At 37.2% G+C, this 24,273-nt stretch overlaps 1 protein-coding gene across 1 annotated transcript; it reads right to left on the bottom strand.

Moving 5' to 3' along the window:
• Positions 1 to 1,719: 1,719 nt before the first annotated feature.
• SKA3 (spindle and kinetochore associated complex subunit 3) lies at positions 1,720 to 24,179 on the bottom strand. Its single transcript, XM_036747528.1, has 9 exons — positions 23,985 to 24,179; positions 22,821 to 22,882; positions 22,549 to 22,714; positions 21,093 to 21,507; positions 11,383 to 11,489; positions 8,786 to 8,970; positions 8,174 to 8,377; positions 5,755 to 5,876; positions 1,720 to 5,618 (listed from the first exon to the last, which is right to left on the bottom strand). The coding sequence occupies exons 1-8, from the start codon at positions 24,085 to 24,087 to the stop codon at positions 5,799 to 5,801; spliced, it is 1,320 nt and encodes a 439-aa protein (XP_036603423.1). The 5' UTR covers positions 24,088 to 24,179; the 3' UTR covers positions 1,720 to 5,618; positions 5,755 to 5,798.
• Between the last annotated feature and the right edge of the window lie 94 nt (positions 24,180 to 24,273).

Consider the following 24,273-nt stretch of genomic DNA (forward strand, 5'->3'; position numbering starts at 1 on the left):
AAATCAGAAATATGCTTATATATTTTAATGGGCATTCAGCAGTCCTTTGAATATGGAATTCAAAAAATTGTTTAGGACTAATGTTCTAACCTTAAAATATCTGAATACGTTTATCAATACAGAATGTCTAAAACTATCTGCGTCCTGTTCTTCCCTTCCCACTACATGCTTTATGGCACTTTAGTTTATCTGATACTGAACTCTTTCTAATATTTTAAGTCAATTTACTTTGTGATAATGAGTAGGCATATTGTGAATACCATGCAGTTCACAAACTGGGAATATCTGGAATGTAATCAAAATGTGAAACAGACCACCATACTGTAAATGATGAATTTGGTGATTTGCTCCTTGGAAATCAGAACTCCTGAGTAAACCCCAGTGTTCTTCAAAAATTATATTAGAGTTGTAAACAAATCCCAATACATACCAGCACTAAAGGTAACAAATTTCATCTTGCTTTAAGGGAAAAGAATGAACTGCTGTGTACAGCAGAATCTCTTGGGACTACTGGTCTATAATGTTACTTTTATCCTGATAGAAGTGTTCATGTTGAAAAAATAGCAACCTAGCATACTAAGGAAAATGTTGAATGCCACCAAGGTTTCTGGAATGGCACATCCATATGAGTTACAGGTGACTACAGACTGCTAGGAAGGTCAGGATGACAGTCTAACTTGTGCAAGGGCACCATTCTCCTGACCCATTCCCTTATTATTTTGCTTCTTCCCTTAAAATGGGTTTACCACCTCTCACACCATAAGCTTGACTCCAGATCCATGGTGTACAACTGCACTCAAAAGATTTACTCCCATACGTTGCTCATTTTCACCATGATATTGTGCACATAAGCAAAAGGGGGGACTGACTGGTAGACTGATTTGCTCCAAATTTTTCCCTTTTGTCAACAATATGAGCCACCTTATTTACCTGTAAGAACAAAATAAGTGCACCCCATCAAGAGGTCTACCACCAACAGGAAAACTGAATTTACTTCACATAAATTTTAATGGAGAATCAATTATATGTCATCTGGTTAATGACACTATCTTGAATTATTCTATGGCCTGATAAAAGCATATGGAATCAAGTTTCTATGTCCTTTTTCTTTTGTTGTGCTTCTAGGAGATGTAGACATTACTACAAAGGCCTATGGGTAGGAAAAATCTTTGTCATGGGGTTTGACCAAGTCTCCTAGTTTCAAGGCTGGTCCTCCTGATTGTTTCTGGTATCAGTACCTGATATGTTGTATGTATGGTTTGAAAGTATTGTGCCTTTAAGTTGTTACTACCCAAGATTTGGGCAGCCGATATCTGGTATTGCTTGAGGTTGATTCCTGTTTTTGCTGCAGGGTTCTTCTGGACAAGGCTCTGTTTTCTGCTCTTCTGAGGATTCTAAAGCGTTTTCTCCCCAAGGTTCTGGTTGCTGGCTGTTTTGTCTTGTTTCTAATTCTTTACAGCAGTTGTGGAATTTTTTTCCCAGGTCCTAGTGGTTGGCTCTCCCTAATCTGTCAACCCTACAGTTGTTTCTAGCTGCTGGTTATTTCTACTTTAGCCACTGACTTAAGTATCATATGAGTATGATCTGGCACAAGGCAGGGTGGAGACAGAAGGGGTAATGGTGCTCTAAAGCACCCCTGTAAGGTAGTCTTGCTTCTCCTGAAGGAATTTGGGCTTATTGTTTGTATATCCTCTATTGTTCTAGGGTTTGCCAGCTTCTGAAAAGTAGCATTTTTAAGCACAGGATGATTCTAGGGGAGAAAAAGGCAAAAAAGAAGTCCCTTGAAAAATAAAATGGCAAAAAAGAAATAAAAAGTAAACATAAAAGTTACATTTCTGTGGTGTGGCAAAGAGAAAAACTGAGAGCCCGCCCAAAGCAAAACTACAATGAGTCCAGAAAGAGTTAACTATTGTCTTATTTTAAATGAAAGAGTAAAATTTGGCTTTTTTTTCTCTGTCAAGTGAATATAAGCCCATATGAAAGAAAGGATAAAAAATGGAGTTAGTTTTAAACAAAAATGGTAATTTCCCCAATTTGAATAGATTTCTTCTGTTCTCAGATATGGACAATCTGGGATCAAGTAAAGGACATAAAAATTACAAGGTGTATCAAACTAAATTTGTACAGGATTTCAAAATGAAGTTTCTCTGGCTTTTCTAATGAGTTTTTAAACTGCAAATTGGGAAATCTGAGTATTTGCAATAAAAGCTATTCTTTTAAATTTCCTCTAAAATGAATACTGTGAGATGAGCTCTCCCAAATCCTGGACTAACTTCATTTATCTCCTGTAGATGTGGGCTTAGCCTTGGAACAGAAAGGGTGTTCTGTTGCTCTTCGAGAAAACTGATTTAAAATGATTTATCACTAAATATGGTGCCCATTTTCCCAAGATCATAAAAACAATCTGTCTTGCTGGGTCTGGATATGAATGCTTCTTCCCCTGCAGCTGCAAGAAATAAAGAACACTGTGGCTAGGCAAAGAAAGAGAAAAATACTGATGTCAATTCTCCAGCAGGGGTGATCTTCCATAGGCTGACTCAAACTATCCTTGCTGAAAGAACCAGAGCAATCTCTGCTATACCTAATATTTAATCTTGTGTCTCTGTTCATGGTAGAAGTCTCTCAGTTTAAGAACCTAAGTAAACTGCCAAGGCTTTCCACACATTACACTAAAAGAGGAGGACATTAACTCCAATAGTTCTGATTCACTCTTGCCAACTGATGCTAAGCCAAATGCTGACAGGAAGGCCTGTTGTAGACTAGTGTTGGATAGATTATCCATTGGTGAAGAAGACACGCCACCCCGGAACAAAGCCAACTACTACGTCCGTGGGAATGGACAGTTACATGGGTATAGAGGATCCTACACAGATTAGACAGACCATTTATTAATTAACAAAATGAGTTCAGACAATGTTATACCTATATCTCTGACTTTCCTGGCAAAGTTACACAGTATTAATTGCATAGTAATGTAATTAATAGGTTTCATAATGACCCCAAACAAAAAAAAGATGTGCTCAGCTGATTCATACTGCGTAGTCCTTAGTATGAAAGGCGGGTCACAAGAGGAATCTCATCTCTTTTGTTGTGTCATTACCCTAGCCTGCTACCTCTCTCAAGCCTTCTGCCACCACTTAATTCTTCCCAAAAGAAACATGTCCCTCTAATGGTCCTTGATCTCTACAACGAGCACAGAAGTGATGATGGCTGCCTCCTCAGACTCACTGACCATGAAGAAAGTCCCAAAATCTATTGTTCTTGTGCCCTAGAAGCACAAAACGTGAGAAATTAGGCATCAGGACTTTAAGTCTATCTTTATTAATTACAAGAGCTTAACATTACAGAAATATTGGTAGGTAAGATGTTGCTAACTTGAAGGACTATAGTAAACTGTTCCAAATCACTGGAAACTGTTGTTTCGAGGCAAAACAAACGAAAACACCTGCTCAGCTTGCTGTAATCAACTACCCTGCATATGTTACTTGCTTCCAGAAACAGTTCAGGAGCTGTGCCTCTGCCTCAATAAATCAACTTCTCAGTCTATCATTTGTCCTCCAACTCTGTATTAACTCAATGATCTTTCAAACATCCCCATATACCATTTTTGTCTATACAAAGATAATAATACTGACTTTTGTTTAGTTTTAAGAAGATTCTTCAAAACACTAAGAATGTTTGAGTCTCTTCCCCCAAAGCTGTAAGAAATAAAGAAATGCCTTATTTAAGCAAGAAATCTCAGAGTACTGAGCCAGTTCTTCGACACTACCCATATCTTCTCATATTATGCAATTCCTATTTAGATCCTTCTGAAAATTCTCCACTGGGGGTCCACCCAACATGCTGGAGACTTGCTCTTGAACCTGGCCAGGTACTTACCAATTAGGAGAGAAGGCCTCATGGCAGAGACACCATTTCACCAAGGGCCCCAGTCATGTTCACTTTACCCTCAGCTCAATTCATTCTCTGGCCCATTCCATTTCCTTAACAGCACAGCCGTGCCCCCACCACGGATATCCTCCTAATCACATTCTCTCACTGGCCCCTGCCTTCCAGGCTCAGTTATATTTTGTCTTTCTCCTTTTGAAAGCAAACTCCTTGAGAAGAGAGATAATCTAGTTCCTTGTTTTATATGCCAAGTACTTAGCATAGTTTGTGGCATATGATAAGCACTTACTAAATTCTGTCTTTCTACCTATCTCTAGACATTGTGTGGATGCCAATGAACCAAGCGGGCTACTGATGAGTTATCAATCTCTTGTTTCATGATCAGCCCAGCTTCTGTTAAACGGCACTGACACCCTTTACACTATTTTTCTTGTTCAATTCTTCATCAGAGAGGCATTGTGATGAAGTGGATAGAGCATAGGATCTACAATCAAGAAGACTTAGATTAAATTCTACCCTGGTTGCTTACTTCCTGAGCCTGGGTGATTTACTCTACCTTTCATGAGCCTCATGTTCCTTATTTGTAAAATATGCACAATAACAGAATTTAGACCTCATAGAATTACTTTAGGGATCCAATAGGGAGAGTAGAAAAGCACTTTATAAATCTCAACTTGTGCCTCTACTGCCCTTTGGCTGGCTGACATCTTTAAGTCTTCTTCAGGGACTGCCATCCTATTACTTGCAACTGTATAGGCATCAACCGTAAAATGCTTATGTTAAAAAAGATGGACTTTTGTTTTGGGGAGAATCTTGAGGTTATTAAAAGCACTATACAACTTTCCTAAAGCAATCTAGTCCATTCTTTTCCTCTTTAGATCTAGCCCTAGCTCATCATCTATTTACAGCTCTGTCCAAGATCTACATACTAATGAACCAGCTCTATGTGCTACCCAACCATAGTCTGGAAAACAGATATGATTCACCCATTTGTTTTTTTTCCTTGTTTGGATAGGTAGGATGAACTCTTTTATGATCAACACAATGTCATACGGAAACAGGAACGTCTGGAGGATCTCACCATCTATGGGGAATCCTTCTTCCATTTGGCCTATGTGCTGAATATCATCCAGAACAGTGGCAAACATTGTTGGTAAGCATATATCCTTCCTCTTTTATATTCATTATCAGAGAGTCAGAGGTCTCTTGATTTTTCAAGGATTCTTATATGATTTTGACTTGTAAAGTGAAGCAAGTCTTTAAGGTGGCACTTTGCTCCATGAAAGCAAAATTTTCCTCTGTTTTTAACAAACAGAAAAGAGAATGGTAACTTATATTACCTACACTGTTAAATTGTAAAAAAGGTAGTTTTATTTGTAAAGCCTGCCAATTCTCTCCTCCTATCTTCATTAATTATGCCCTTAATATATAAATATAAATGCCTTCAATACATAAATTATTTCCCTAAAGAATTTGCAGAAATGGGGAAGCAGGCATATAGGTTGAATTATTGATACTTTCTCTGTCACTTTTTGGGGGAGTAGAAATAAAGTCTATGATTTTCTTGCAACTATTTGGTTCTCTCTTCTTTCAGGTTCCTTTGAGAATCTACCTCTCAAGTGCCTTAAAAATTATTTTGTCTCCTGCATGGAACTCCTCTAAATATACTAGGTTTGGTATAGCTGCTCTTCCCGTCTGTGTGTTCTTTAGTGCCATTTCATATAGTGAATCTGTTAAAAGAATATAGGGAGCAGAGTATACTGTTATGACAAATTATCAACCATAAAAAAAAAACCCAACAAACCCTCAAAAAAACCCTTTCCAAACAAGACAGTAAGTTCTTTAGAATACAATAAAATTACTTACTCTTTTTAGTAGTTTACTTTGTTGGATCCCTCTTGAGCAATATTTCATTTAAACTTGGGAAAGTGCTTTGCTGGCTTAAATGCTAGTGGAGTGGCTAATTTTGAGTCATACCTTGATAACAGCTAAAATTTGAAAACAAAACATTTTTGCTATGTTATCTGAACAAAATACATGTGAAGGGTGATTAAAAACACTTAGAAAAGCATCGACATTCTGTCGTTGGAATATTTTGGGGAAAATACTAGTGTATGTTATGTGTCTATGTACACAAAGATATGTAAATTCTGTTTGCAGTATATATGCCCTTTAGAAAAATTAACAATAAGGTGGAGAAAGTAAAAATTTTATTTGGGAGCTGGAGATGAGAATGAAGCAAGGCCTGCAATTGTGTATAGAAAGAAGGATTAGGGATTAAGACTTATCCTATGTAACTCTGAAAGCCAGAATGGATAGTAGTTACACAGAAGAAAATTTCAGCTCAGTATGAGAGTAGTTTCTAACCATCAGGCTACCGTAAAATAGAAGGTGAGGTATTAGGTTCACTATGACAGGAGTCTCCTCTCTATGAAACCATCTATAATGTCCTTATCTGGAAAGCACTCTCTTCTCTTCAGAACTTGCATACCAACTTTCTCAGTATTCTATGCACTTATCATGTTTAAATATATTAGTTATTTTGTATGCCTTATATCCCTTATTAGACTGTAAGTTCCTACTGGGCAAGGACTGTCTCTTACTGTTATGTCTTCAGTGTCTACTAAAGTAGCACATAACAAGCATGTAATAAAAGTCTACTTAACTGGAAACTGGTTGGATATGTGGAATAGAGAGCAAGGGGTAAAAAAATAAGCCAAGGTGACTAGAATGGCTAGTACCAGTAATAGAAACAAGAAAGAACAGATTTTGGGGAAGGCTACGAATCTGGTTTTGGACATTATGAATGTGAGGTAATAATCAGACATGTCTAGTGGGCAGTTGTGGAAATGGAGAGATAGAACTCATGAGAGGTCATGGCTGGAGGTTTTCAAGACACAAATGAACAGGCTTGCCAAGGGACAGTAGAGCTACTAGAAGAGGGCCAAAAACAGAGTTTTGGAGAATGCCAATATTTAAGGAACAGGAGAAGGAAACAAGAGACAGTTATGTGAGTTAATTAATAAACATTGATCAAATGCCTACTATGTGCCTGGATATGTGTTACACATTGATGATATGAAGAAAGGCAAACAAGTTCCTGTTCTCAAGGAGTTTATAATCTAATAAACAAAAACAATGTAGAAACAGAAGCAGAAAAGAGAGTAGAGGGGAGAAGGTATCTGGCACAAGGCATAGTGAAGAAATCTGGGAGTGTCACCATGTGGGAAATGAAGAGACAGCTGACCTGGATGCCCTCCTTAAATGGAAGTTCTGGGAAGAGGGGTCATCTCCATTCTTCAATTAGAAGGAGGGAACAGGCTCAGGGACAGAGGTGTGAATTCCAGGGCTGAAGTACAGGAAATATAGCTAGATGGGAAATGTTAGGCAGAAAAACCAAGAAAAGTACAATGTCACAGAAACCGAAGAAGAAAGTCTACTCAATAGCATGTCATATGCTACAGAGAAGTCAGGGAGAAGATAGAAAAAAGGTCACTGGCAACCTGAGAAAGACTAATTTCTGTCTTAATTTTCTTTTTTGAGAAAGTAATTCCATAAAGTAGTAGATGCAGAAATTCTAAGGAATTTTAAGGACGCTTAAATTTATATTGTAAGGAAGATTTCAGAGAATGAAGATGTGATTGGATAATGAAGAAACACCGAATACAGACTACTTGTTGGAGAAATGTAGCTCGAGGGAGTAAAGGGTGAAGGAAAAGTGATCAGTGAGACAAAAAATTAGTGAAAAAGAAAAGTCCAAAGATATATGAGGGGAAAAGGGAATAACTGATTAAGCAAGGATATGGAGGAATTAGGAAGTAGTGTTTTTAAGAATACTTTCTGGATTGGTCTTAGATGAAATGGAGGGCAGTTCTTAACCTGGGGTCTTTGAAACTGTTTTTAAAAAAATACTTTGATAACTCTGTTTTAATATAATTGGTTCCCTTTGTAATCCTACATATTTCATGCATTTGAAAACATGATTCTGAGAAGAGGTCCACAGGCTGCACAAGACTGCAAAATAAGGTGCAGAATCTTGAGGATAGCAGGAAAGACTGTTCCCGCTGAGATGGAAGTGAAACAGAAGAATGGGTTGATACACAGGAAAATAAGGTTGTCTATAGAAAGTAAAGGGGATAAGAGAATGAAAAAGGTGTGGAATTGTCACCATGGAAACGGGATTAGGAAGCTACAAAAATTATATCCACATTATATAGTGGATGTTTAAAAGTTTGAATAAAATAGAAATATCAAACATAATGCATGTACTTAAGAAAAAAATAACCTGGGAAATATCATCCGGAATTGTAGTTACTTCTGGAGGTGTGGGTGTTCTTAGCAGGTTTTCACTGACAGAAATCTTGGGAGGAGAGAGTTCTCCATGATGTTCAAAGCACTTAGCAGATTGTGAAACCAATGGAGTACAATCTTCTGAATCCAAACTGCTTGGCAAAATATCTGAGTCTGACGTTGGTGGAATTATTATCCCCTGTTGTATAAAAGTGACCAATACTTTTATATAATAGTAAAATTTACTTAGCAAACAGAATTAAATCAATCAACAAGTGTTTATTAAGCATCTACTATGTGACAGGTATTGTGCTAGGGATACAAATACATACATAATTATATGTGGGCACATGTGCATGTATATAAATGCTTGTGTATACAGATATATATTTACACATTATCATACAGTAATACATGAATATATGAAAGACAAATATAATAAATTCAAATAAATCCCAAATGCTTAAATATAAGGTACTTTAAGAAGGAAAGCACAAACAATTCATAATTAATTATTATTAGCAGATACGGCATATGCTGCCTCACCCAATTACACAATAGTATAGAATACACCCATCACATTATTTTTTCTAATTTATAAACTTACCTTTGTTGTTTTTTTTAACCTATCCATTTTAAAGTTTGAATGAAGTAGTATTTCTTTGTCATTGGTTGAGAGATCAAGCTCTTTTGGTTTAGGGACATTTAAAACTGGATTGCTGTTTCTAGATGGGATTTTCAAGCCAGGAGTGAAGAATACAGGCTCCAAAGGGGAATTGGCATGGTTAGCACCTAGAATAAAATGGGAAGAAAGTTATAAATATTTTAACTTTTAGGTTCCAAACTTTGACATTCTAGCACAATTAATTAGAAAATACATTTTAAACATTGATGTTTAATCCCTCCCTTCCTCTCACCCCCTTATTTTTGGAAACACTTATAAATGATGAGTTAAATTAGGTAATGAAGCTCTATGGACAGTGACAGTAAAGACTAAGTAGGTATTTATGGTTAGGGTAGCTAGGATGAATAACTGCTTTATAAATCAGCCAACTGCTTAAAATATTTATTATAATACAGGCCCAGAAATGGTGTATATATGAGAGAAATGAATCTTTTTCTTTTCTGTTTTTGGCAGGGCAACTGGGATTAAGTGACTTGCCTGAGGTCACACAACTAGTACATGTGTCAAATGTCTGAGGCCACATTTGAACTCAGGACCTCCTGACTCCAGGGCTGGTGCTCTACTCACTGTGCCACCTAGCTGCCCCAATAAATCTTTTTCTAAATAGAGTTCATAAACTGGAGAGAAAAGACTAGAGCCAAATCAAAGTCTTCTTATACCTTTTTTTATACCCCCTACGGAATTTTACACAGAGTAGGTATTCTGGGTAACTCTGTGTGCGTTAGTGTAGGGCTGGCCTTAGGTTCAGAAGGACATAGGTTCAAATCCTGTCTCCAACACATACCATGCTCTATAATCAGACAAATAATTTTAATATCTCAATGCTTCTGGCAACTACCCACCTAAAACTATAAACTGAGAGAATTTTTGATCTTTATTAGCATACAATTTCCACAATGGGATTTCCTCATAATAATAAAACCACAAGCCCAGTCTTGCCCCCACCTACAAAAAATAAATAAATATAATAGGCTCAAGAAATATTTTTAATTGGAGAGCACTAAAAATAATCAAGACAAAATCTTCCTGCTTATAGTACCTGAAAAAGTGCCATAAGTCCAAATGATATACATTGAATTCAAGAACTGTTATAATATGGTGGTGCATTCCTAACTAAGGATTTGATGATGGTCAACTTTTTATATAAGTGACCACAAATATATTCCATTTAGTCAAATGACAAGACATTCATTCAAGCTTTTACTAGGAGTAGAATCCCTAGAGACTGATGCTAGGACTTGATTTTTTTATTGGAAAGAAAAAAAGATATGGATTAGGGGTAGTAGAAAATGAAGTCTTCTAATACATAGACAATACTAAGCAATAAAATGCTGTGCCTACAGAAATGAACTACGAGAAAATCTGGTGAGGCTCTCTCTGTAGATGGCAAGAAAAGCAGGTAAAGGGTCAATACATTTGGGGAAAATAATCCCAGGTTTTTATGTACAATTACAGAATGATGCTCTCCAGTTATCAGTTAGTCTACAAGTGGGTACAGAGAATTCCCTGCTCCCATCATAAAAGCCTACAAAATGATAGCCATAACTAATTAGGAAGAAAGAGGACTGGAAACTGGTTTTTTTCCCATTCTTAGCCCTGCCTCATAGGTGGGAAGAATGTTTTGTTAACTTGTCCTGTCTTTATAAAAAATGGTCCAAGGACAGAGTACAGAGATCTCCAAAAGGAAGGTGAATGAGGAAAGATGGAACTAAGTGACAGAAGGTCAATGGAAAAAAAAATAGCCTTTTCTTTTTTCTGAGAAAGAAGGGGGGAGAATTCTTTATGTCTATGGCAGGTCCAAGGTGAGGGAGGCACACAGCAGAAGCTCACAAACTGGAGTTAAAAAAAAAACCTACAGGAGAAAGGTGATTACCTTAAAGCTTTAGGCCCTTCCCCCAGAGCTGAGGTTTGGGAAAAACAGATATAGGAAGGCTGATACACTGGTCGCTTTATCAACTAACAAGAAAGAATAGTAACAGGAAAAAAAAAATCTTAGGACAAGACCTTGTAGAAATGGGCCAGTCAGAAAGGAAAAAGGAAACAAGTAAACTAAGGTCATACAGAACACAGATTCATTGAGACTATTGTAAGCTCGGAAATTTAGCGCTCATCCTGTTTTTTTTTAATCCCCTCTTATTTCTCCATACTGTATACTTATTTTTAAGCATTTACTGTTTAAACTTTTCCTAAAGAAGGGTGTATACTATCTCTAAGAGCTGGAGAGGCAGTTATCAAGGCCTACAAAGAACCTTTTCCCTAAGCTGTCCTTAAGGGGACACAGCTTAAGAAACCTAGAAGGTGAAAAAAACAAACCAGTAGAGATTAGGAAACAGTGGCAAATAAAAAGAGGTTAAATCACTTGACCAGGATCACATAACTACATACTTGCTAGTAAATACCTGAAGGATTAAAATCTAGGACTTCCTTACTCCAAGTCCAGTGTTCTATGATAGGCTGCCTTTCAAAAATAATTTGCAAAGGTGGTAGATGAGAAGAATTTGATCCAAGTCTGTACTTACAATTTTCTTTCAACTGCTCAAGTGAGGAACCAGGAGGGATTAGGATGTTGTTGTTGCCTCCTAATTTCGCTTCCACGTTTATTCCATGAGTATTATTCTTAGACAAACTAAGAGAGGGGAAAAAAAATTATGTGACTTTTTAGTAATCAAATTTATCCATACTGTTTATCATAGAAATCTTGCACATCAATTGCCTATAAGGCAAGTTATTTTCCATTGTCTTTTTACATTCTTAATACATTTTTATCTTTCCCTCCCCAGCTAGCCTTTTGTAACAATGATTAAAAAAAATACATTCACTGTCTGACAGTAAGTGCAATATTCCACAACCCACAGTCCTTGACCCCATCAATGAAAGGAGAGAGGTGCATTTTCACTACTTTTCTCTGGGGCCTTGCTAGTTCATTATTACTACACGGCTTTCATTTAATTTATTGTCCTTACATTGTTGTAGTCATTGTGTGTACTATTTCTCCTGGGTTCTGCATTAGTTCAGAAACATTTTCCAGTGTTTCTCTGAATCCTTCACATTTGTATTTTTTTATAAGGCTGTACTATTACATTAGTATGTAACAACTAAAACAAAAAAAGTAATTCCCCTAATTCTGTTTCCAGGTCTTTCCTACCACAGTGTGGCGATATCTACTTTGGCATAAAGGGGACTTCTCTGTCTTTGACTTCCTTAAGTTATATGCTCTGAATATATACAATAAGAACACTGAATCGAAGGGTATATATAGCTTTTTTCAAGCATCATTCTAAATTACTTTCTAGCACAGTTGTACTGATTCACAGATTAAGCATGCAGTGAATCACTGGGTCTGTCTTACTGCAGCCCTTTTAACATCTGAACTCTTTCCATTATTATTTTTAACATTTTGTTGAGTGTATAAGAGGAAATCCAGGACTTAATTTGAGTTTCTCTGGTTGTTTAAAGCAATTTTATGTGGTAAATTGTTCGCAAATCTTTTTTTAAAAATAATATTCCCTCCTGAATTACATGTAAACACAATTTTTAACATTGGAGTGTTTTTTTTAAATTTTGAGTTCCAAATTTTATCCTTCCCTTCCTCCCTCCTTGAGAAGGTAAGCTATCTGATATAGGTTATATATGTGCATTCATGTAAAACATATTTCTGTATTAGTCATTTTATGGAAGAAAACTTGAATCAAAAAAGAAATGAAAGAAGGAAAGAAAGTGAAAAATAACATTCTTCGGTCTGTATCATAAATTATTTTTTATCTGGAAGTGGACAGCATTTTTCATCATGGGTCTTCTGGGATTGTCCTAGATCACTGTATTGCTGAGAATATCTAAGTCATTCAGTTGTTCACTGTACAATATTGCCATTACAGTGTACAATGTTCTCTTGGCTTTGCTCCCTTCACTCTGTAACAGTTTACATAATTCTTTCCAGGTTTCTCTGAAATCATCCTGCCCATCATTTCTTATAGCACAGTAATATTCCATCACAATCATATACCACAACTTCTTCAGCCATTCCCCAGTTAATGAATATCTCCTCACTTTCCAATTGTTGTCCACCACAAAAAGAGCCATTATAAATATTTTTGTATAAATAGGTCCCTTTCCCCCTTCCTTGATCTCCTTGGGATACAGATCTATTGCTGGATCAAAGGGTATGCAGTTTTATAGCCTTTTGGGCATGGATCCAACTTGCTCTCCTGAATGGTTAGATCAGTTCACAACTTCACTGACAGTAGTTTGTAATTCTTTTGAGAATTGTTTGTTCATATCCATGGACCATGTATCTCTTACGGAACTAACGGCATCTGGTTATATATATAATTATGTTCATTTCTTATATATCTTAGATATCAGAACCTTTTCAGAGATAATTCATTTTTTATTCCATTCAAGTGTTTTGTAATGGTATTTATTTCTTGAGTGTGTCTTGATAGACTGACTCCCAGGTATTCTGAATGGAATTATATTTATTATTATTTCTTCTAAATATTGTTATTACTACATAGAAATGTTGATTCATACATTCTTTTTCTATCCTCCCAGTTCTATTGACACTGTTGTCTCAATTACTTTACTGATTCTTTGGGGATTTCAAAATAAACAATCATGTCATCTGAAAAAAGGGATATTGGTGTCCTCTTTGTGAATTTTATGCCTTTAATTTCTTTTTTTTTCTTATTGCTATCACTAAATTATGTCAATTAAGAGTAGGAAAAGAGAGCATCCTTGTTTAATCTCTGCATTTTCTGTGAAAATTTTGAATATATTGCTATTACAAATAATGCTACCCTTTGACTTTAGATGTAAAAATATAATTGAAAAATGGCCCTTTTACGTACCCATTTTGGGGGGATTACAGGATAAGTGAATGTTATGCTGTGCCAATGGCTCCCCCTCTATCCACTGATATACCCATGTATACCAGAATAAAGTCCAAATGGATACACGATCTAGGTATAAAGGCTGATACTATAAACAAATCAGGAGAGCAAGGAATAATTTATCTGTCAGATTTATGGAGAATGGAGGTATTTATGACTAAACAAGAGATAGAGAACATTATGAAATGCCAAACGGTAACTTTGATTACATTAATTTGTAAAGTTTTTGCACAAAGCCAATGCAACCAAGATTAAGAGAGAAGCAGAAAACTGAGAAAGAATTTTTACAACTAGTGTCTCTGATAAAGGCTTCATTTCTAAAATGTATTGAGAACTGAGTCAAACTTACAAGAATACAAGTCATTCCCCAATTGATAAATGGTCAAAGGATATGAACAGGCAGTTTTCAGAGAAAGAAATTAAATCTATCTATAGTCATATGAAAAAAATGCTCTAAATCACTATTGATTACTCTGAGGCACCACATCACACCTATCAGATTGACTAACATGGCAAAACAAGAGAATGATAAATATTAGAGAAGATGTGGGCATGTTGGAATGCTAATTCATTGTTAGGGGAGCTGTGAGCTGATCCAATCATTCCGGAGAGCAATTTGGAACCCAAAGGGCTATAAAAACATGCATTCCCTTTGACCCAGCAATACCGCTTCTAGTGCCATATCCCAGAGATCATAAAAATGGGAAAAGGACCCACATGTACAAAAATATTTATAGCAGCTCTCTTTGTGGTGGCCAAGAACTAGAAATCGAGGGGATGCCCATCAATTGGGGAATGGCTAAATACGTTATGGCATAAGAATGTAATGGAATACACGTGCTATAAGAAATGATGAACAGGTGGACTTCAGAAAAACCTGGAAAAACTTATATGAACTGATGCTGAGTGAAGTGAACAGAACCAGGAGACCACTGTACACAGTGATAGCCACAGTGTGCTAGGACTGATTTTGACAGACTTAGCTCATCTCAGCAATGCAAGGACCTAAAATATTTCCAAAGGACTCATGATGGAAAATGCCATCCACATCCAGAGAAAGAACTCCGGAGTCAGAATGCAGAGTGAAGTGGACTATTTTCTTTTTTGTTTTGTTTTCTTTTTCTTTCTTATGGTTTCTCCCATTTGTTATAATTCTTCTATGCAACATGACTAATGTGAAAATGTGTTTAATAGGAAGGTATGTGTAGAGCCCATATCAGATTGCATGCTATCTTGGGGAAGGAGGGAGAGCTTATGGAAGTAAATGCTGAAAACTAAAACTAAATAAATTGAGGGAAAAATTTAATTATGTTAATTATTTTCCCAATATAGAACCTTTGTCACAGTGAATAATTTTTTGGATATACTGCTCAAATTGTTTAGCATCTGTACTTTATATTACTAATATGAGTATACCACCCATTTCCCTTTCCCCTCCACCATATCTGTTCTTTATTCTGTTTGGAAGGTTCTTTAGTTTCTCCCTATTCTCCTAGTTTTGATTATCAATCCTGTTCTGATCTTTTTCTGCTCCACTCTTAACTTTATAGTCAGCCACTTTAATGCATCCTCTACTGTCCCTTTAATTCTTTACCTTGAAAACTCTTAACTGATTCATCTGCAACTACTTCTGAGACATTGAATACTGTAAAATGAGAATATAGTGTTAAAGACAGTAAGTGGGGTGGGGTAGAGGGAGGCAGCATGTAAGGGGTGATGACTGGGCCCACAAATTTATGCTACCTAACTCAAATGGACTTAGACAGCTGCATATTAATCATCTTATTCAAGTCTAGGTGATTTCCTATCACACTTTCTACAACAGTCTTTTCAATTCCTCTTTTGGAACGCCCCCAAATACACCCTCCTCTTACTCTTAACACATAATCCTATGATACTGAGAAAACTGGGGAGAGGAGTCTGTGAAAATGATGGAATGGATCAGAAAATTCCAAGCTCAAGATTTTCCTCCATGAAAGAGATAAAACAGCACCTCGGGGCAAATATAGAGCACTAAAAATAAATAATTAGAAGGGGCAGAACAGGGGTCCTCCTGGAACAACTGGAGAAGATCTGAAGAAAAATCCCTGGATGAGGTTTGGTCCCTGTGCAGAGTAAACACATCCTAGGTGGGTTGGGAGGCTGCCTCAACCCCAGCCACAGGAACTTCTATCCCTGTCACAGTGAGGGGAGTTGGGCTTCTGAACCAGGGAATATCAAGGGAACCTTTGCTGACTAGGAATGCCAGACCCACCTGTGCTTTGGAGACATGCTGGAGGGCCAGAAGGAACCAACACACACCAGCTGGTGAATGCAGAAGCAGTGGGGTGGGGACTTCACTGGCTGTGGGCACTTACAGGAGGTTAGAGGGCTTAGTCTGGGATCAAGGTCAGAGAGGAGAACTGAAGGAGGACCTGAGGCCAAAGGCACCATCCTTCCCATGACCCAGGACAAGAGGTGATTATAAAAAAAAAAAAATAAGCTATTACCAAAAAGAAAAAAAAATGCACAAAGGACAAACAATCTAACCACAGAAAGCTACTATGAGAATAGAGAAGACCTGGGTTTGTCTTCAAAGGAGGATAGTAAAGCAAAGAAACTCTCTTCTATCCCAAAGAGTAATGTCAAAAGGTCACCTGCCAAAAAAGAACTCACAGAAGAAATTAAAAAAGCCTTTAAAAATCAAATGAGAGAGACTGAGTAAAAAATTCCTTGAAAATTAGAATTGGGCAAGGGGAAGCCAGCGAAATCATAAGAGACCAAGAGCTAATAAAACAAAATATGAAGAAAGGAAAAACTGAAGAGAATGTGAAACATCTCATTAAGAAAAACAACTGATCTAGAGAAGAGATCAAGAAAACATAAGAATAATTGGACTACCTGAAAGCTATGATCAAAAAAAAAAATCTTGATACAATAATACAAGAAATAATTTTTAAAAATTGTCCTGAAACAGTAAAACAAGACAGGAAAATAGAAATAGAAAAAAAATCCACTGATCACCACCTGGAAGAGATCCTATGAGGAAAACCCACAGGAACAGTATACTTAAATTCCAGAAACACTCAGCTCAAGGATAACAAGCAAAAAGAAAGAAACAATTTACATGTGGTGGTGCCACAATTAGAATTACACAAGACCTAGCATTGGTAACACTAAAATGCCATAGGTCTTGGGACACTATATACTGAAGAGCAAAAGCACTGGGCTTCCAGCCGAAAATCTCAAAGTTAATCATAATCCTGAATGAAAAAAAAAAGGATATTTAATGAATTGTCAGAATTTCAAGACTTCGTTAAAAGAAAAAAAAAAACAAAAAAAACAAAAACCAAAACACCTGAACTTAATGGAAGATCTGACATACAAGAGCCAAGAGAAATATAAGGTACACATCAAAGACTAATTACAAGGGACTCAATAAGGACAGACTGCTTACTTTTTATGTATGTAAAATGTAAACCGTATGTCTAAGATTGTTAGTAGTAGTTGGATAGTTCATAAGAAAGACTGAGTATGATATGACTTCAAAAAGTAAAACCATTCAGGAACGCTACAGAGAGTAATTATCTTATATGAATGAGGTGCAAGAGGAAGAACTGGCACAGAGGAATTAGATCCCAGGACTTAAAATGCTGTGTCCAAAACCAAATTTATTTCTCTCCCCCATTCAAAGCTTGTCTGCTTATGTTTTGGGGACCACAATTTCCCAGTAACCCAGGACTGTGTCACCTCTGTCTCATCTTTGCCTCTTCCTATTCCTTCACCCAAACGCCAAATCCTATAAATCCTATCTCCACAATATCTCTTGCATCCATCCTCTCCTTTCTACTCCTAGTACAAACACCCTAGTTCAGGGTATCATCTATTCTTGCCTAAATTATTGCAAAAGCTTCCTGCTTTTGGTATCTCTTCTCTAATTCATACTTCACCTTGTTTCTGAGCCTTTCCATTAGCTGTCCTCCATGCCTGGAATGCACACCTCCCTCAAAGAATCCTCTCTTCCTTCAAGACAGAGCTCAAGCACTATGTTCCATGTGACACCTCTGATTCCTTCCCACCTTAGCCACTTATATTCTCAATATCTAGGCACTGAAGACAGCTAGGTAGTAAAATGAATATAGAGCTGGGCCTGAAATTAGGAAGACTAGCGTTCACATGTGGCCTCAGATACTAGTTGTGTGACCATGGAAAAGCACTCTAACCTGTTTGCCTCAGTGTCCTCAATTGTAAAATGCGGATAATAGCACCTCCCTCCCAGGGTGCTACAAGGATCAAATGAAACATCTGTAAAAAACTTAGCATAGTTCCTGGCATATAGTAAGTACTATGTAAAAGCTAGCTATCATTATTACCTAGCACTTACATAGCCGGTACTTAATAAATGTTTGCTGATTGACTGATGCTACTTATTAATGGAGTTGTATGTTAATGCTAAAGATGCCAAGATTATCAAAAGAAAAAAATCTAATATAATTAGATGCTTATTAAACATGCAGTATGTATACAAGAGGTACATTCATCTACATATGGATTAATTTCTTTTACACGCTTTGACCAAAGGCGAGAGCAATCTTAATCCTGACAGGTTATGAGGCTTGCTCACTGATGAACCAGATACAAAGAATAGACAGATTGGCAGCACAAATTCATTACTAAACAACCTAAGATGTTCTTCTACTGAGAGCAGGTTTTGAGAACTACCTTTGCATATGAAAAACATCTCTAGCAAAAATTTTGATGACAGAGACCTTGAAATTCATTGCTGAAAATAGTATTTTTGGAATTATCTGTTTTAAAGCCTAGACACAGTGATTTCAGTTTAACTTTCTAGTCCATTCTTCAAATACCATGGATAATTAAAATCTGACTGTATCTACAATGACATAAATATACAGTGCAAATGGGGAAACATTGTGGATTAATAATAATTGAACTTCATACAGTAATAAAATGCTTTATGTGCATTATCTCACTTGATCGTCACAATTATCCTATTAAGTCAAATACCACAGGAATTATCCTCATCTTATAGATGAGGAAATGAGGCCGAGAAGAGAAAGAGAGTGCCAACTTGGAGACAGAAAGCCTGGGTTCCTGGCTGTCACCTAATAGCTTTATGACCACAGTAAACTTCTTTACCTCTTAAGCTTTAAGCACCTTACTTATAAAATAGCAGCAGTAATTCAATTTAAACATTTATTAAGCACTGGTGTTAGGAAACAGGTGAGATACAGAGTTTAAATAAGTCTTTAGCCTCATGAAACCTACCTAAAACAACTAGTATAAAATAGTATATAAGTGCCCAAAGGAGGTACAGATAAAATTCCGTGAGGTCTGAGGGGGAGGGGAACTTCTGCTATCATTTCTGAAGAAGAACTCAGGAAAGACAAGAACTGGGGAAAGATGGCTTGGAACAGGTGGGATTTGGGTTGGGCTTTATTTAAAGGATAAGGAGGAATTCAATAGGTAAGGACAGGGGACATAGTTGTGGAGGTAAACACTAATGAGATTTGGCAAATGGATAGGGGAAATGTGGGAAAGGGAAGAGCTGAGGATTACTGCCAGTTAGCTAATCTGGATGACTGAAGGACAGTTGTGCCGTCAATAAATATAGGGAAGTCTGGAAGGGAGATGGGTTTTGGGGGAACATAACTAGTTCTGTTTTGGATATGTTGAGATGTCTAGCAGACAGCTGTCTACATGGGACTGGAGTTCAGGAAAGAGACTGGGACAGGCATTTTGGAGTCATCTGCATAAAGATAACTTAAACCCAAGGACTCACCAAGAGGGTAAGAAAGAGAAAGGCTAGGACAGAAGCTTGGAAGGTGCTCACGGTGGGAGGAAGGACAATGTCAAGTAATCAAAATTATGAACATGGGAAATTATGACAAAGCAGGAGAACTATAATATATGTGACAGAAAACAAAGACACATGAAGAGCTATTAAGAGGAAAAAATAAGTTCAAATGTAGCTATCTTGAGTTTAAAGTGTCAACTTAATATCCTGCTATAGATGTGGAATAACAACTTGGGAGAGATGTTGGAGTTGTAAAGTCTTAACTCTTCACTGCAAAAAGAAAACGGACAATTTTCCTCATCCTTGCCTCCCCCTACACTTTTCCTTTAACTTCTTCATTCTATTTCTTTCTCCGCTATAGCTCCTAGACCACATATTTAGAGCTAGATGGAACCTTAATGATATCTACTCCAACCCTTTCATTTTACAAACCCAGAGAGATTAAGTGATTTAGCTAAGAATCCCCTAGGAAGTAGAATTCAGATTCAAGTTCAGGTCTTTACTCAAAATTCACTGCTTTTTCTACTAGACTATGCAGCTATTTTCAGTTAAGTCCTACTATAGAATACCCTTCCTGAAGCTACCTTTCCATTCTTTCAATCTGATACTTAGCAACTTCTTAAAAGAATGGTCTTTTATTGCCTAAAATAGAAACTAACATGTTACAAATTGTAATTTATAATTCAGAAGTTTTTAGTTGAATCATTTAAAAGTATCAATTTGATTCCTAGAAATGGCCCAATTCTATTTATGCCATGCAACAGGTCTTACACAAGGGCAGCCATGTTACAAAGATAAAACCCCACACTTGTTATGAAGTAAATTATTTCCTATCAAACTGGGTGTCATTGAGACTTGTTCTTTGTTTGTTTGCCTGATCACTTTGATTTAGCTCTGAGCTGTTCTCCCTTCCAGAAGATTTAAGGGTTAGCTCTTGACATTTTGAGGGATTTAGTGGAGCTGCACAGACCTGTTAAAGATTACATCTTTAGCAAGGTGTAGCTATACAGTATAAAGAACAACATGTTTTCTTTCTGAGGAAAAAACAAGACCTTAAGAGTAAAACAACACTGGCAGACTAAAGCTAATAAGACAACCTGAGATTTGATTTATGGATATTTCTTATTATTACAATTCTCCTCCCCTCTTTATAAAGGGTGTTAATGAAAACAGAAAGCTTTACAAGCAGAGGTGGCTGGGTTATGGTTACAGATGATGATTCCCCAAATCTCGTATGGGTAGTCTAGGATGACTTCCCAGATTAAGTGAAATCTGTAAGACTAATACATCTAATGAAACCTTTTTCATATGCCAAGTGAGATTCTTATAAGACAAGTAAATCCTTTTGGAGGGACATTAAAACAGTAAAAATAAAATTAAAATTTTAATTTCTGAAAGAAAAACAAAACAAAAACCCTCTCATTTTTCCCCCTAGACAATTACTTTAAATAAAATATAAAGACACCAGATAACTGAATCACACGAGAAAGCATGTAGTGCAAAAGTAACTAGCAACTTAGACTTTCTTAACAGATCTTCTTACCTTTTATTTTTCTGGGCATTTTTAAGCACCATTGTATAATCATTATTTAAACACATGGTATGTTCCGAAATCCCAAAGTGTTCTAGCTTAGGAGTTACCACTGCATACTCATCCATTTTTAAGTTGCATTTTGGAGTTCTTAACACTTTTGGAGAGAATTGTTTAAAAGGTGTATGCATAGCTATTTGCTCTTGCTTAGGAATATTCATTGCTGGTGGATGAATATTCCAATTTCTGGAAAACATATACTTTTCTAATCCAAAATCTGAAAGCTGCGGACTACGTGGAGGGCTCTGAGAAACATGGTTATTTTGAACAGAACCATGAGGTGTATGTTCCTTCTCTGCCTCAGACTCTGGAGAGTTTTTGCATTTAGCCTCCTCTTCTTTAACATCACCAACATTCTCCTTTATCACTGAAAAACACATTCAAAATCAGAGACGCAACAATTGTCAAACATTAATATATAAAATCTTACATGCCCAAAATAAAGAGGCTCTATTTATAGAACTGCTTAGATTAGTCTAACGCCTGCTGGTTTCAACCACAGCTTTCCCCCATTTCATTTTAAAAATGTATTCCTGCAGAAAAAACAAACGAAAAGAAATAATTACAGAGTTTGAGTCACTCTTCCTTATTTTCTGTAACTGAACACACTATTATTTGCCATGTTCTCTTACACACTATTTTAACACTTTGATCTACTTATTGGTTTATTATATAAATAAGAGGGGCAATGTGATATAACATATAGGGATCTGGACTTGGAGTCAGAGAGACCTGGGTACAAGTACTTTTTTGGACACATACTAGTTGTGTGACTCATTCATCTTTAAGACTTAAGAGTTCCTCATCTTGCATTGGTGGATGGAATTTTCCACATAGATTAAATCTTAGCTCCAGACTCAAATAAATATAATATGAATATATTTGTGTTTATACTTTAAAATATCTTGAATTACACAAGTTATTTATCCTTGTGTTCAAATAAAAGGGAAATTATTCCACACAAATGAGAAAACTGGAGCATAGAGAAAACAAGTAACATGTTTAATTACAAACAGCAAGGCAGGCTTAGGTCAAAATCCAAAATGACTTCAGGTCAAATTAGTTTTTCCTCTTTGATTGTTCACATACCTCTTTTTCAAAAGGTCCCAATATATTTTCACACCTATCATTTTATTTTGTCCCTTCAGTATCCTGTGATAGGGACAAGCTTAATGATACATTTTAATGGATCTAGGTAACTGAGTTCAGAAGTAAAATGCCTAAAGTCATAGAGCGGGATCGGAAAACTTCGGTCTTAAGTTTTTTCCATTTTGCCATACTGTTTTCCATGCTACTTAGACTTTGAAGTTTCTTCATCTGCAACAACTTCCAACTCCTTTCAACTCTATAATGCTCTATAACCCTATGATACTAAAATAACTCATTATGAAGTAAAAATTATTCAAACCTGGATCATCCATAGCATTTGGCTTATATCCATATTTCTGGAATAAATCTCTTATTTTTGTGATATCCATTGTATTCCTTTCCATCAGCAATTTGGTGTTCTTTATAAAATTGTTGCTTTCTTGCCTCTCCAAATGACTTTTATCCAGAAGACTATTAGCATCATCCTTTTAAAGGGAAAATATATATGACCAACTTTTGGTGAGATGCCATTAGAATAACTGGAGTTACAAAACTCTGAAACAAGACAAATTATTATCATCCAAGTGATACCTTTAGAGTCTTCACTTCCAAATGCAAGCCATGTAAAATTCTCATTGGGGAATCTTCAAAGTCTTTGATATAAATGGTGAGGAAGGAAAAATATCCAATGGAATCAGAGAGAACAGAAACCATAAGACATAACAACACATTATTCTAGCCTTCTATGCTTACAAGTATTTTTAAACATTTTCTTCACTTTCTCTTAAAAACACAACTTGCCCTTTCCCCACCCTCTCCCTACTCCCAATTAATCATCAAAATTATACCTTTAGAGACGGAAGAGATGTTACAAGTTCATTTAATCCAATTCGCTCATTTTATTAAGGAGGAAACCGAAACTAGGAGGGGTCAAGTGACTTGCCCAACGTCACAAAAGTAAATAATTCACAAAGTCAAGACTTGAATCCAGTTCCTCTGGTTCCAAACCCAGGACTCTTTCCACTGCACCAGGGTGCGAAAAAACGTCTAGTCTCCAAGTCAGAGGGCCCGTGTCTCCACGTCTATGACCTTCTCCAAGTCACTAACTTCTCTGGGTCTCAGTTTTCTGAGTAAAGTTCATTTCAGCAAAATGAGTTGAATGAGATTTAATAACCTAAAAGCTCTTTGTGAAGGGGCCCCCTCCTGAGTCTCCTATCTCTCCAGTCTTCTCATACTTTACCCCCCTCCACATAAGAGACCTTCTTTAAGAGACGCCTACCTACGTCCCTCACTGTGGGGGTGTGTTCTGTCTGAAATCAGTCAACAAGTATTTATTCAGAGCCAAGTAAGCCCCGGTCCTGGAGGAGCTCACAGTCGAATGGGGAAGGACGCGCAAATAACTTTTCATAAACAAGCTGTGTACAAATTAAACTAGATAGGACTGACGGAGGGAAGGCACTAGAACCGCCTCCCATTTACCTCGCATCTTGGAAAGGTATAGTAGTAGTTTGCCTACTGTCTCCCCCATTAGACTGAGCTTCTGGAGGGGGAGGGATCTTGTTTTTGCCCAGCACTTAGCACCTAGTAGGCGCCTAGTATACAAATGGTTGTTGACCGACTGGCGGACCTCTAAGGTTCCTGCCAGCTCTTTCTATACACAGAACTAAGGTAAAAGACGAGGCGCGGGAGCGCACACCGTCTCGCGCCCGGCGTCGGTCGCCCCCGAAACGCGCCCTCGCCCCTCACGTTCCTCACCCTCCTCTTCTCCGTTCAGCGCCCGCTGCAGCTGGGTCGTCTCCTTCTCCAGGGTCACGGCCAGGTCACGCAGCTTTCCGCAGAACCTTCCGATGGGGTCCATTGGCAAAGTCGGGGAGGCTCGGGCCCAGGTCGGAGCGGGCAGCAGGAATTTCAAGTACAGCCAGACCGTTCCTCCAGGAAGCTCTATGCGCCGCGGTTGGTTTGAAACCCTCCGCGCCCCAAACTGTATTGGTTCCGAGGGACAGCCTCTTTCCGTTCCGCCTCGCGCGAGACCGGAGCTCTCGCG

Source organism: Trichosurus vulpecula, chromosome 2, assembly GCF_011100635.1.
Source record: "Trichosurus vulpecula isolate mTriVul1 chromosome 2, mTriVul1.pri, whole genome shotgun sequence".
NCBI classification, from domain to species: Eukaryota; Metazoa; Chordata; class Mammalia; order Diprotodontia; family Phalangeridae; genus Trichosurus; species Trichosurus vulpecula.

Bases quoted from the DNA above. Each gene is read 5' to 3' on its own strand.
- SKA3 (XM_036747528.1), bottom strand. From the start codon at position 24,087: ATGGACCCCATCGGAAGGTTCTGCGGAAAGCTGCGTGACCTGGCCGTG. The intron at 11,490-21,092 runs GTAAGAAGATCT...CCCCTCTCTTAG, and splicing joins AATGCCCAGAAAAATAAAAG to TTTGTCTAAGAATAATACTC. The intron at 8,378-8,785 runs GTAAGTTTATAA...TTTATACAACAG, and splicing joins GGTTAAAAAAAACAACAAAG to GGGATAATAATTCCACCAAC.